Below are 14,962 nucleotides of genomic sequence, written 5' to 3' on the forward strand. Positions count from 1 at the left end.
TGGGGATTGTGCCCAAGCACCCGGGGATGTTGGCAGAATCCGTGCACTGCTTTTCCTCTAGTCACACCCAATCCCGAGGGAAGGGCTCCCACACCCTCAGTTTGGGGTTCCCTGCCTGGAGAGCGTGTGATTTCTACAATCCCATATGGCAGAATCTCCAAATCCCTTCTCTCCAAATTGCCAGCTCCCCAACCCCATGGTTCAACGTGCAATCCAGTGGGGTGCGGGGATGGGAGCCTTCAATCTGTTTTCTCATGTACAAAATAAGTATATTAATCCCACCCCACAGGATTCTGAGAGAATTCAGCGAGATAATAATATGCTACACAATGCAAATACTCAGTACATACTGGCCGTTATCATCATTATCATTATTCTTGTAACCACTAAGATGCAGGTCCTGGTCTGAGGACTATGGGGATCCAGAAGTGTGTGGACTGGTCCCACGTCAAGGAGCCCTCGGTCTTGGGGGGTGGGGGGCGGCATGGCTTGTTGGGCACAAAAGCCCCAAAGAGGAGGGGGCCTGAGAGTGCCCACTAGTCAGGAAGTTTGGTGTTGTGGTTGCAGGAAGGAGGTCCCTGCTACACAGCAGAAGGAAGCTAGGCCAGGGGCCCGAGTGTCTTGGGTTCCACCCATCTCAGTCTCTTAACTTGCTGTGTGCCCTTGAACAATGCCCTGCCTCTCACAATCCCTGCCTCAGTGTCCCCATTGGTACAATGAGAGGATGGAGCCAGACAATCTCTAAAGACACGCCGATTCCATGGATCTCTGCAGTGCAGAGGCTAAAGAGGCCAGCCAAGGGCAGCTGGCCAGATGGAAAGCTTGCTGAGAGAAAAGTGCACATCTCAGAAAACCAAGACACCCCCTCCCCCAACCCAATACTGATCTGAAGAAAAGATGGGGCCATCTTGAATGCCAGACTGAGTAGTCAGGACTCTTCTGGGGACATGGGGATCCATGAAGGCTGCAGAGGAAGAGCTCCTCAGGGAAAGGATTGTTAACTGCACCTTCTCAATGGCACAGCTGAGCACAGGCCTGGCCATAAGGAACGCCAAGACGTCAACCCATTGCTTCTCCCATGGTCTGAGACCTCCTCTGGAGACCCTACATCTGTGCACTCACAGAGACACACTAGCATAAGAGTGTGTGCGTGCGCGCGCACACACACACACACACACACACACACACACATCAAACTATACAGCAGAGGTCACCTGCTCTACAGCCGCACGGAACTTCCAGGATGCTGTGTTCCCTCAGGCTAGCGGCCTAACCTCTCTGAGCTTCACTCAGCTGACAAGACTATTGGGGAAAATTGTGGAGGGGACCAGCAATTGGAGAACTTCTCCACCTGGGCTTATAAGAAACAAAAAAGGCTCAAACACAGCTCTCCCCACTTAGGAGAATGAAGCAAAACTGGAATTTTGCTGTGGAGTAGCAGGTGAGCACAAGCTCAGGGGAAATTAGGTAGGAGAGCTCACCTGCTCCTGCGGGAAGGGCGCGCTCCTGTGAAGGAGGAAACGGGATGCATTTGGGGCAGAACTCCCTAAGGCCAAGCAGCACTGGTGCCGCACAGGGCTAATGAGGACACCAGGGGAGGGCTGTCCCATAGAAGGTGGCTAAATATTGACTCTGGGAGGGTCTCTACGTGGCCCTCTTGTTAGGCTGTGGGTCTCCTGGGAGTGCCTGGGCTCTGGGGACATGAGCTGGACAGGATTCCGCCTTCCCTCCAGGAAAACACAGTCTGACAAGGACATTAAGCAAGGGGCATGTTCCCTGGGGTCCCTCCAGCCCCAGAGTTTTATGGTTCTCTTTGCTAACAACCTGCGAGGAAGAAAAGGGAATGACTCCCTGGGGAGGGGCCCATCATGAATGGCTTGGATGTATTTTACTCCCAGGCTCTGGGGAGCACTGAAGGGCTATGGTGAATGCAGTGCGGTCAGAGAACCGCAGACTGTTAGCGCAGAAGGGGCCCTACGGGTGCCAGCTCATTGGCTCCTAAAGTGATAGAAGCAGAATCACCTGGGTGCTCCCCAAACTTATACCCACCCGGGGCCTCACCCACGGAGACCCAGGCATCCATAATTGCATAAAGCTCCCAGGTGACTCTACAGCCACCAATTTCGGATTTGGGGTCATGCTAAAACCCAATCTCTGGTCCCGTTTTCAGATGAGGAAAGCAAGGCCAGGGTGGTGAGGGCTCAGCTCAGCCCACAGAGCTGGATGGGGCAGAACCAAGTCTTCAGCTGGCCTCTTACATACAGCCAGCCCCCTTGGCTCTGTCAGCAGAAGCTTCAGCACAACATGGCAGGAGGATGACTCCCCAGAGCCTCTGGGACAGGATGGACAGCTTGCCACATTTCCTTCCCCTGCCAATTCCAAAGGTGATGGTCCTGCTGGTCTTCCCCTTGGACTCTTCCAACCATAGTTGTCCAGTGTGACCTGTGGTGTCCATGGATCCTCACATCTAAACTCTTCCAAGGCCAGGTTGGAGCTTCCAGGAGGGGACAGTGGCCCCCTACAAGAGGTGGCTGGGAGGAAGGAGTGGGTGGGGGCCTTTGCCCAGGGAACAAAGAAAGCCTGATCTCCACTCCCACAGGGCTTAATGGGTTACAGCATAAGCACACAACATGCTAGGGAGTCCCCCGCCCTGAGCCCCAGGATAGGGGCTGGCAGAAACTCTGCAGAAAGAGGCCAGGAGGTAAGGAATCCCCCACCCACTCTGGGAGCACAGGGGCCCTGTAAATCCAAGATCATGGCCGGATGGGCCTCGGCAGAGTCTCAGGAATGAGGGAGGGAGATTCTCATCAGCTCTACTTGTCAGCGGTGCTGTCCCTGCCCTGCTGGCTCAATGTGTACAATGGGGTCAGGATTACGGGTTCAATACCTATTTGGCCAATTAGCTTTGCTCCCTTCTCAGCCTCAGACTGAGCCCTGACGCTGGACACTGAGAGAGGAAAGGACTTTGCTGAGGTCACACTGCAGAACAGGATGAGGGTCAGGAGGGTAAACTCAGCGTGGGAGGGGTGGACAGTTACAAGCTGGGAATACTGGGATGAGAGGCCCAGGGCTCCAGGCTGGGCCAGCCCCGATGTTGCGTGAGGACAGGCCACAGCTGCAGAGTCTCCCCTGCTGGACCAAGTTTCTCCTAAAAGTTGCCAGTGGCATTGATGAGACCTGAGGGTGAGGGTCTTTCCTGTCCCTGGGGAAGGGGGTAAGTGCCCCGTATCATATCTGACAATTTGTAGGTGGGAGAAGCCCATGGCTGGGTTTGGCGTCAAGTGGTCAGGGACTCGGGTTAATCATTGACAGGGGCTGCTCCAGCCTGCGATGGGGAACCACAGGGTAATTACTTCTGGGCTCCAGGCCACACACTCAGTGACATTACTGCAGTCTGCCTTCTGGGCCTAGGATTGCAGAAGAAGGAAGTCTTCTCAGAGGTTGTACAGCTGGGGCCAGGGCTTGGGAGAGCTCCCCTGGGCTTCAAGGACCCAGGGTGAGAGGCCAGAGAGAGACGCATACAAACACATGCAAACACGCGCGCGCGCACACACACGTACTCAGGCAGCATCAGGGGCAAGACGGGGGGCCGTGGGGTCAGAGTCCTCAAGGGCAAAGCTTAAGGAGTGCAGGTCCAAAACGGCAGGTTCTGAGCAATCTGAGTAATCCTCAGTGTCTGCCAACACCCACCCAAGCCAGGCGGCTCAAGCTTCCAGACACTCGCCTCCAAGAAAAGTGTGAAGAATGGTTCTCTCTCTCCTTCAAATCCAGCTCAGCTCTGCTTCCTCCAGAAGCCTTCCCTGACCATTAGTCCAAACTGGTCTACCTCTTGTCTGCCCTCCCCCTAATCAGACTGGGGGACCCTAAGAGGAGCTGAAGTCCTACTCTCCTCTTTGCCAGGTGGGGAGTGACCCCCATCATAATGGGTGAAAACAGTCTTGGAATGCAGTGTCTGGTCTCCCAGAGGGCACGACCTCCCTTAGCTTGCCCCTCCCCAAGCCCAGAAGATAATGTATTAGCCAGCCCCGTATTATGTATTAATTTCTGAAAGCCTCGTTCGTGCAGACATAACACATCCACCCACACGGGTAAATGCTTAGACAGACACAAAATCATCAGCAGCCAATTATCAGGCCCCCACAGCTGCGGTGAGCAGACTGCAGGCCCCACTGCTTGCTCCGCAATTTGTGGGAGCCCAGAGCTGGGGGAGCAATGGGGAGTAGAGAGTCCCTCTACCAAGCCAGCACAACTCTGCCCAGCCCCTAGCGCCACTCTGCAGGAGCCACGAGCTGGCTGCCTGGCTGGAAAGCCAGACAAAGCCCCAAACAAAAAGAGACCAGAGCAGGGCAGGAGTGGTCACGTGTGAGATTTGGTGGCTCTGGCGTTGGTAGCAGTGGCACCGCTGTGTATTTACAATTTGTACTTTACCTCCCCGAGAAGACCAAAGGCACCTGGCTGGGATGCTAAGAGATGTAAGAGCTCAGGGAGCTTAAAGGAAGGGAGGGCTTCCTGGGTGGGGGGCATAGGATGGAGTGGGCAACATGCCCACCCTGCCCCCAGCCCTGGTGCCTCAGGGAGGCACTAGGCTTGGCTCAAAGCTTTTGTTCAAGGGATCCAGTTCCTGACCTCAGACCAAGGCCTTATCTTGGTCCCAGGCTGAACCCTGATCCTGAGCATAGACTGAGTCTCGGCCCTGGACACACACTGAGCCCTAAACCAGAGACTGACTCCACTTCCTTACTTCTCTGATAGATGTAATGAACAGAACACATGACCACCTACTTCTCTGGTGGAGAGAACACAGATACCACTGACTATTTGTTCCCTTCCCCTTTAAACCCCAAACACTCCTATCGAGGAACAGGTGTGTCAATGGCATCTGGATGTGGCTCCAAAATCCCAAAGCTCTCCATGCCAGCCAGGACATGCCGCGGTGTCAGGGGAGCAGGTGGACAAGCATCCTGATCCGGATCCCCACGAGCAGCAGCCCCAGAGCTGGGGGTTAGGACAGGCATGTCTCAGCCTCCAGATGCTGCATTTTCAGGTATGGAAAGACTCCCTTCTCATTGATGAGCTTAAATTAAGACGGGACCCTGAAAATACCTAACACTTCAAAATTCAGGCATGGGGCTGGGGAGACAAGAAAAAGCTCCAGGGATGGGACCATTCAGGAGAAGCCTTCTCTGGACCCCTCTGGCTGGGGGTGGAGTAGACTGTGGAGCCTTAAGACCTTTGAGCCATATGTTACATAACCCTCTTGGGTTCTGGTTTCATCTCTGACTTGGACTTACTCTCTGACCTTAGGCCAGTCACCTTCCCTCTCTGGTGCTCTGCTCCCCATGTATAAAATAAAGGCTTTAGGCCAGGAGCTTTGCCAAGCCCTGTCCAGATCTGGTATTCTGAGGCCTGTTAAATTTCCCGTGCCCGCTGAGCCCCTCCACACAGATAATATGTGTCCAGCATTATCTGCAATGTTTTCATTCTCAGGAGAATGTTTTCTTGAACTACTTTGGTAATTTAGCTTTTAAAAGCTAACACACACACACACACACACACACACACACACACACACACACACACACAAAAAATCTGCTTAAGCATTATCTGCAATGTTTTCATTCTCAGGAGAATGTTTTCTTGAACTACTTTGGTAATTTAGCTTTTAAAAGCTAACACACACACACACACACACACACACACACACACACACACACACACACACAAGAAAGAAAGAAAGAAAAGAAAGAAGGAACAGAGAGAAAGGACAAGTATGAGTTTTGAGTCCTAGAGAACTGGTTCAAATTCCAGTTCTGGTGTTTCATAGCTGTGTGATTTCGGGCAAATCTTTTTTTTTTTTTTTTTTCCCCATCAGAGCCTCAGTTTCCTTATCTGTAAACTGGGGATAATAGAATCTATTTTTTGAGCCACTATGAAGAATAAATAAAACATGAGAAAAGAAGCTCCTAGAACAGTCTGGCACATGGTAATGGTTCATAAATTGTGGTTATTGATCTGTGAGTCCACCTGGCTTTGGTCTCTATTGGTTTGAGCCACTGTTTGGTTTCATCACTTAGAAGCCTAAGGGGTCAGGCAGCTAAATGTGCAGGTGTGGCATGGCCAGAGACCACAGGGACAGGTGGAGACTGCGGGCAACTGGAGAGCAAAAGCCAGTTTAAAGCCTCTAGTGTGCTCCAGCTCCCTGCTGCGGGTGGCACTGTGGGGCCAGAGCTGCCAGAGTTTCCAATTTTTCAAGAGAAGCTAGAAAGCCAAATTTTTGTCTTACATCTTTCCGTTTTAAACATTGCCTCAGACTTGTTATGACACACTATGCTGGCCAAACAGAACACATCTGGGTACTGTATTTGGTCCAAAGGATGCTGCTTAGCAACCTCTGGTGTAAGTACTGCTGTCCCATCTTGAGTGCCCTCGGTGACGGGGAGCTCACCACCTCTCTGTGCCGCCTCCCACCCCTGCTCTGGGCAGGTGCTGATGATAGAGAGTGTCTCTGAGTGGCCTCCTAGGCTCTGGGATCGCAGATTTCCAGGGCCCTGGCAATGCTTTCTCAGTAAAGCCCGGCTGGCAGAGAACATCCTCTCTGAAGCCAAGGCAGTGCCCCTGCCCTCTCCACAGCCCGCTCTGGCTGGGAAATGTGGATTCTTCAACATCCCCTGGGCCCAAGCAGGACCGCCTGGCTGGCCTCCGTAGCCCTTCTATTAATTAGCAACTGGAAACAGCAGCTTTGTGAGAGCCCTTGAGCCAAGAGGTGTGTGTGTGCTGGAGCTGGCTGCCTCCTCAGTTACATGACAAGTCCCCCGGGGACTGGGGCTGGACCTTCTGCTCTGGGTGAACTCCCCCGCGGTGGCCAGTGTTGCGGCAGGCACAAGGGCCACTCAGGCTGCTATGACACTTGTCAACCCTGTCATCTGTATGTAGACTGATGCCTTCCAGGCTGGGCAGGGGCAGAGAGAAGTGACAGGCAAGCCCAGCCCACAGGGGGGCTGCTAGGCATAGTCTGGGCTGGGGGAGGGGGCATTAAGATTCAGACACCTCCCCCTCCCCACCACGACCTCAAGGTGCTAAGGTGGCTGCTCCCACGGGATGCCTCTGTCCTCCTCCCAGCCAGCCACTGTCAGAGCCCCCTCACACCAGCTCTCCTGCCCGGCCCCTCTGGACTCTCTCACTGACAACATCTGTTCCTTCCCAGAAATCTCAGTGCAGCACAGCAGTCACTGCACTCCCTGCCACTTCTCCAGCCGGCCGCCCCTCTGGCCCTTTGAATGGGAGAGAAGCTGCGAAAGCAGTGGGACAGGATGGATTGAGGGTCCTCTGGCCCCCTGGCCTCCTCCTTCTCACCCCATCGCAACAGCCAGCATCCAGGACCGGCAGGGTCCAAGCAGCATTGCGGGAAGGGAGGAAGGCCGACTCCCCCAAGTTTGCGCCGACCTCTGTGGCTGAGAGCCGTTCGTCCCAGTTCACAGGACTCACCCTGCCGTGCTTTTGCTAGAGGCCGAGAGGAGAAGGCAGAGTCTCTGGCCTCCAGGAACTCAGTCAGGGAGCCCAGGCTAAGAGTGGAACACACGGTCTGAACCTCAGTACTCCACGCATGGCTCTGGGCTGGGCACCAGCAGCATCACCTGGGCGCTTATAGGAATGCAGAATCTCAGACCCCACCCCCGACCTAATGAGTCAGAATCTGTATTTGAACAGATCCCCAGGTGAGTTGGATGACGTGACACTGTGAGAAACACTGCATTGTAACAAACACAGCGCTCCATCCTAATGCCATGCAATGGGCAGGGACGGAGAGATGGACGATGCTGGCTGCAGTGGCCTGAGAGGGCATCCCAGAAGACCCGGGGGCCCTAAAGCATGGGAGAGGAGGACATATGGAAGGCAGACAGCCCAGCACTGTGTAAGACAGGCCACTTGACAGCCCAAAGCCTCATGGCTCACAGCAGCTAGGGGAACAGATGGAGCAGGGCTGGGCAGGGGAGAGGCCCCCCAGCCTCATCATGCAGTGTCCAGACCAGGAACTGAAGCCTTGCAACGGGGAGAACCTGGAGCCCAGGCCTTTCCACCCAGGCAGTATAAGGGTCCTGGCCCTCTGGCCCCATCGGGTTTCTGTGCACCTGGCATCCCAGGAGCACCTCGGCCCCGAGCCGGATGCCGGCCTTCGCGGCACATCCTTCACCTGCTCCAGTCTCAGCAGGTTGAGCACGTCCTCATCACTGGAGAATCCTGCTGCCCACCGTGCCAGCTGACAGCACCGCCCAGGCAGCTCACCTTGGAATTCCCCTCTGCACCAAGGCGCCCTTCCCCCTCCCCTAGGACCACAGGGGCCTGCAGCACCTTTTTGGCCTGGCTTTTCACAAGGATAGCAGAAGCGCATTCCCGGGCAATGCCCCCAGGAAGGCCCCAGAACCCCCCAGACCCAGAGCCGGCTGCTGCCTTCTTCCTCCTCACCACCTACCCGAACAGCCCCTCTCATGGCTGACAGGGAAAGAGATGGGCATGGCACTGAGGAAACAGAAAAGTAACTAGTCCCCCAGCAGAGCACCTTTCCTTCTCCAGGCATCGAACTCTGCCCCCTGTTTTCATTTCCATCCTGCAGGCAATGGGAAGCCCAAGCCTCAGACTACAGGGTCCCAGGGAAGGCTCTGGGAGGCTAGGACCTGCCCCTCCCAGGCCAGGACTCTCTTCTGGGATAGCCCAGAGTGGGGTTCACAACCTAGATGGCTTTCAACTTAGGGGTTCCACAGACGCCAGAAACTGAGTGTCATACTGAGTGTGTCTGGATACGTGTATCTTTCTGGATAGAGACTCTAGAGTTTCCAGCAGGTTCTCAGTTAGTCTTCTGACGCAGATTCAGAACCACTGGCCTGAGCCAAGGTCAGAAGCCCATCTGGTCTGCTCAGAACTAAGGGAGGGGAGCAGTGAGGGCAGGGCGGTGTGGTTCACGACTGCATCACTGGTCTCTGACAGTGCACCTCACCTCCACCAGGTGACCACAGTTGGACAAGTTGTGTCTGACATGGCCATAGGCAACAGGAGTCCCATTTTTCTAGATGGGAAAACTGAGGCTCAGAGAAGGCTCATAACCCAAGCAGGGCCCCATAGCAGACAGAGCTGGGAAGTGATGTGAGGTGGGCAATGGCAGTGCCTGGGGCCATGGACCAGCACAGGAAGTTAGTTTTAGGCCAACCCTGGGACCTACCGAGCCACTGGCCCAGTTTCCACGATTTCGGAGCCCAGCTGTTTCTGTCCCCAAGTAAAGGACCCTCTAGGGCCCTCTGTTTCCTTCCCTTTCTCACAGCTTCAGAAGGCTCAGGCTAGGAAAGGGAAGGGGGAGAGGGATAAGCAGGGTCAAGCTTCTGCCTGCTTCCACTCTCAAGGCCAAGCTAGAGTTTGGGGCACAGGAGTAGGCCTAGAGCTGACATCCCACAGAGGGACTTCCCTGCCAGCCCCCATGCCCACCCCACAGCCCCAAGATACCTGCTCAGACACCTAGATGTCACATACCCAGGACAAACCCCTGAGCCTGATGCTTGAAAGCCTGACCAGCTTCTGGGAACAAAACCCGATACATCTTCACTGGGGGTCCCCACTCCTTTTCTCTCCTCTTGGAAAATCAAGATCACACAGATACTATTTTTTTATTTGTTCCAGGTTCCCACCACCAAGCTCGGCTTCTAGGACATGCCTCATGTGGAAGGAAGGACCCGCCCAGGACCAAAGAGCCCAACCAGCCTTGGGCAGGAGCCTGGGGACCCATATCCTGAGGGGCTGCACGTTCTGGCCTCTTCCCTTACCAAACCCTAAATACAGGTCCAAAAGGCAAATGTGGAGTGGAAGGGGAGGGGAGGCCAGACAAGCTGGTGAGCCTGGAGGAGCCATGGGGGTAGCCAGGGCAGGGCGTGTGTGCGTCAGTGGGTAGTGAGGAGAAGCAGGGGCAGCCAAGAAGAGTCTATTATACACATGGCCCAAGTTACGTGGGTCCCTCAGAGTGTAGCCCAGTCCAGCACTTGGAAAAGGCACCCAACCTTCCCCTCCCCAAGAACAGGAGATGCCAGAAGCAACCCATGACAGCAAGCCCTGAACTCCAAACCGCAAACTCAATCTATCATGGTTTGCTGGCGATTCTTTATTAAACCAGTTCTGTTGGATCAATGCTTCCTGCCCATGAAAATGATGAATAAATCCTCAACTGGCCTGAGCAATGCTTGCAGAAGCTTTTGTGAAGCCCGAGCTGGACGGTGGGGATTGGCTCCACACAGAGGCCAAAGGCTAGTGGCTGAAACTTGAGGGACTGAGCCTTAGGGTGCTGGGTTGGCTGGGGGGAGGGGGAGGCGGGGAGGTGAGGCTGGGTTGAGTTGGTGGGTTTTCTAAGCTTAGAAGACCTGGCCAAGTCCTTGCCTCTTTGACCTTGTGAAGATGATACCAGCTGTTTTGGCCTAGAGGCATGACCACAACCCCTCCACACACACACAGACAGTCTTTCTTGGATTTCTTCTGTTACACCTCACCCAGCATCAGGCTGCACACAGAAGGTGTATGCTTCCAGCTACCAGTTCCTGTTGCTTGTTGCACAAACCCAGATTCAAAGCCCAGTCTGACCCTTTTTCTGTTGCCCGTTTATCAATCCTGCTGCAGCCACACCTCCCTATCCCTACCACCCTCCCCTCTGCCATGTCCCGGGTGGCCTGCAGTTAGTAGGAGATTCTGCAGCAAGGGGACTGCAGATAGACATGCCAAGATAGGCTGAGTAAGATCAGGAAGGTGGGAGAGGTTCCCATAGATGCAATCAGCCTGGCCCCAGCCCTTCACCATCCAGGGTAAGGGGCAACTGGGAGGGCAAGGGCCAGTTCCCAGAAGGTGCTTGATCCATGCCTGTTGTCAATGGAAGCTAGGCATGCCTGGGATTGGGCTCTTGCAGCCTCCCACCCCAGGCAATGAGGTTGGTGGTGAGAACCCTGAACAGAGGCTTTCAGACAACAAAGCCAGAGGCGAGCTGAGTGAAGGGAGGTTGATATTGACATGGCCTACCTGCCATCACAACCAGGGAGTTCAGAGAGAGGAGGAGCCCAGGACACCCCCAGGGGGTGCAGGAGACAAAAGCACCTGCCCACTCCTCCCTAGCTCACGCTGGGATCCTCGGGTCCTAGTGCTGACCAGAGGGGAGGTCACACTTTAGGAACCTGGCACCGGGAACCAGCCACAGTTCCTCATGAGAGGGTCTCACATCGGCTCACACAACTTGTGGACTGTGGCTGTCTGTTTCGTCTGTCCTCTGGCCCCCCTATGCCCTCTGGGAATGGGAACCCTGGATATTAGGGTTAGGCAGAGCAACCTGTCAAAAAAGGAAAAGGTAGGGGCCCTCCATTCACCACCTATTTTAAGCCCTTGAGTGTTGCCTGACTGGTCATTCCCAGCACCAGAAATCTCTCTCATTGGATGGAAAACGGCTTTGCTCTCATTACAAACCTAGCTTCCCTGAAGTTTGCAAAGAGGGCTCTGGGTTGGCAAAATGCTCATTTATATTGGCAGGCAAGCAGGGTAGGCAGGGAAGAGAGCTAAATAGGGGGCAGGGCCCAGAGAAAGAGAGGATGAATCAAACCCAGCTCAACAGCGTAAACATTTTTCAGACCCTCACTTCAATCCTGTGTATCAGGAAAGCCCAGAGAGGCACTGAGGGACCCCAAGATCTTGATTAGGGTAGAGGCATCCCTGATCCCAACTTCAGAGACAATCACCAATATCTCTTTTTGCACAGATACCCCCACAGGCCCCGAGTGGTATCTGCTCTTCAGTGGCATCTGACTCAGGTGATGAGGAGGAGGTGGGGTCCCTCTCCCTGACTGGTAGTCACACCATTTGTTTGGGGACCCACCACTGACCCATGAAAGACCTAGCAGCTGCTGGAGCTTGGGTTGCTGGGGTGAGGATGGGGCACAGGACGGGCTTAGGGTCACAGGGCAACTGCTCATCAGTCAGGACACCAGGCATCTTCACTGACCACTACAAGCAAGGTCATGCTCTCCTGCTAGTCTGGATGCCAGCTGACCAGGGTGCCTGCTCCTGGCCCACCACCTGGCAGGAGGGGCTGGGCCCAGGGTTAAGGTGGGTGCAGAAGGCTTTTATCCTTGACTTCAATCCTCCAGGAGCTCAGCTCTCCCTCCCCAGCTGCAGCTTCCCAGGACACCAGAAGGCAGATATTAATGCCTGGGGTCAGAGCCCAAGGAGCTGGCTGCCAAAAGGTCTGTCTCTCTTCCGTGCCCTGCTCTGCAAGCTTAAAGACCTGGAGCAGCCTTTAGAATGTCCACCCTGACTCTGCAGCCCAGAAGAGGGAAGTGGAATGTGGGGCTTAAGGTGGTAAAGCCTCATCTTGGCTGCGGGCAGGGCTAGGCCAGGCTCAGAACACCTTTTCAGCTTGCCTCTAATGCGGCCCAGACCCGGAGAGGACGAGGTTGGGAGGCCTGAGCACAGAGGAAAGTTCTCAGAGCAGTGCAAGAGGAAGTCTGGGGGTGTCTCAGAGCCTACAGGCGCCCCAAGCTCCCAGCGCGAGGAAGGAAAGTTAACTCCGGCTGAGAGGCAGGGCCGAGAGAGAGGAAGCATGCCTGCGACCGTTCAGGCAACCCACAGGATCATCGCCGGGCCCCCTTACCTGAAGTCGCTGTAGGGGTGGATAATCCAAAACCCGGCCGACTTAACCCTCTCCTGCTCGCGCTCCACCGCCTTCTGGCTGCCGAACATCCTCAGGGAGAATTTGTTGACCCCGGGCTGGAGCATGGCCCCGAACTGGCGCTGCATGAAGCCGGCCTGGCCCAGGCGCACCTCGGCCTCAGGGAGGATCTGGTCGCCGGCGGCCGCACCTCCCTCCACTTTGATCGCGGTGTCCACCGAGGGCTGCTCGCAGGAGGCGGGCACCGGCTGCGGCGGCTGCTGGGGCGGCGGTGGCGAGGCTGCGGGCTGTGCCGAGGCGCCAGAGCGCTCGGTCTCGGCCGCCAGGCCCGGGGGCGTCCTGTCCTCACCGGGGGACGCGTCGCCCTCGGCGATGAGCCGCCGCTCCTCCGCGGAGTCATGCAGGTGCCCGTGACTGCTGCCGCCCCCCGCTCCGGCGCCGCCGCCGCCCCGGCTGCCCAGCGATGCCAGGCTCCCGCGGAAGCGCCTGCAGTCGCCGTTAGTGCTAGACTTGCCCGCGCCGCGGGTCGACCCCTCGCTGTCTGCCGCCCCGAGGGCCGCGCCCCGGGGCTCCGTGCCGCCCGCGGCCGCCGAGGGCGAGGGCGAAGGCAGCGGCCGCAGCCGGATGCTCCTGCGGCTGGGGTCCTGGCGGCCCCCAGCCCCCTCCTCCTCGGCGTCCTCTTCTTCGTCCATGATCCACGCCTTAGCCCCCACCTGCTGCGGAAGGCTGTAGAGTCTCTTGCGCATGGACGGCGGCAGCTTGTCCATGGCTCCAGGGGCCGGGGGCAGGGGCGGCGCCGCGGACCGGCTGCAGGTCCGCCCGCCGGTCAGTCCGCCCGCGGGGACGTGTCCTTCGCCGCCGGCGCCGAGCCGCCTCAGGCGCCCATGCTGGGCAGGTTGCGTGCGGCGGGGAGGCTCCCAGTCCGGCTCCGGGTCCCGGGGCTCGCCGCGCTGCGCCTCCTCCCGGGCCGGGCTGGGCGCGGGGACCCCGCTCTCTCTCGCCCCCTCCCTCCCTCCCGCGGTCAGGGGCGCGGCGCGCGGCCCGACTCTAGGCGCCCCGCCCCCGCGGGGAACAATGGGCGCGGGTTGAAGCGGCGCTGCGGCCGCGGCGCTCGGAAAACAGCTCCGGAGCGCAGAGCGCAAGACCAGCACTCCTCTGGGGCGCGTGTCCCGCGGGCAGGCAGGCTGTCCTTCTGTCCCGCCGCCCGGGCTTTGTGGCCAGCCACTCGCGAGCTCGCCTCGCTTCCTCTGGCCGAGCCCGGCCGGCCCGTCCCGGGGCTCCCGCTGCAGCCGAGCGGAGCCCAGCGGCCCGCCGGGCTTACATCAGCGGCCGCCTCCCCCGGAGCGCCCTCCGGCAGCGCCCGGCTCCCGCGCCCCGGAATATTCATGAAGCCGCCGCAGCTCGCGGGTTGCCATAGGAGCGGCTCCCGCAGCCGGGCCGGCCTACCTGGGCTTCTTAAAGGGGCAGTGGCGCGCGGGCCGGGGACCGGGGGCCAGGAGGGGGGTGGAGGCGGGCCCGGCGGGGGCCGCAGGGTGGACCCTCGCCGGAACTTAGGAGTTGAGGTGAGAGGTGTCCTTAATCCTCAACCCTCGAGTGTCTTTCCTTGGCCAAAGGCTGGGAGCGCATCCCAAGCCTAGGGTTCCGACAGGGGTGTGGGGCGGGGTTTCCCGATCTCTCCTGCTCCGAGCTCGGGGCCCGCCTCTCCCCGGCGGTTATGCTTTTCAGCTGGGTCTCCGACCCTCCTCCGGGGAGGCGGGTCGTCTGCATGCGGAGACCGGGGCCTTCCCGCAACGCGCCAGGAGAGGGGGGTTTCCGGGAAAGGCGCTGCGTCGGGGCTGCTCCCGGGGTTTTCCTGTGACACAGGAGGGGGCAAATCCCCCGCTGGTCTTTCCCCTGCGGAGCCTCGCAGCGACCCGGCCAGGAGGGCGTGGGGGAACTCCGGGAGGCACAGGGCGCGCGGGTGAGACCCAAGCCGTTCGAGGTAAGACTTCGAGGAAACGAGCCTGCAGCAGCCACTGTTGCGGGGTCCGATCCCGCACGCACCTCTCCCGGGGTGGTTCCGATGCGGGTTTCGGAGACTAGCCGGCTGCATCAGGAGCCAGCAGGCGGGCTCTTCCGGGCGACCTGGCACTCTGGGGCTAGCTGTGGACCTTCTTCTCCCTGGGTTCTCATCCAAATTGTGACACCCAACGCTAGGGGAGTTCCTGCTCCACCCAGGCCCCCTACCCCCAAGCAGCTGCACAGCTCCCACTCCCTTTGAGTCCGCTCCTCACCCCCACCCCC

General features: G+C 57.6%; 1 protein-coding gene across 1 annotated transcript in view; it reads right to left on the reverse strand.

Annotated features, from left to right (window-relative positions):
* HCN4 (hyperpolarization activated cyclic nucleotide gated potassium channel 4) overlaps window positions 1-13,446 on the reverse strand; it is a 41,371-nt gene extending 27,925 nt beyond the window's left edge. The window contains exon 1 of the mRNA XM_024128884.3: window positions 12,662-13,446. Coding sequence (XP_023984652.1) covers window positions 12,662-13,446 — 785 coding nt within the window. The remainder of the gene's footprint in view (window positions 1-12,661) is intronic.
* Between the last annotated feature and the right edge of the window lie 1,516 nt (window positions 13,447-14,962).

The sequence above is a fragment of the Physeter macrocephalus genome, chromosome 11 (assembly GCF_002837175.3).
Source record: "Physeter macrocephalus isolate SW-GA chromosome 11, ASM283717v5, whole genome shotgun sequence".
Taxonomy (NCBI): Eukaryota; Metazoa; Chordata; class Mammalia; order Artiodactyla; family Physeteridae; genus Physeter; species Physeter macrocephalus.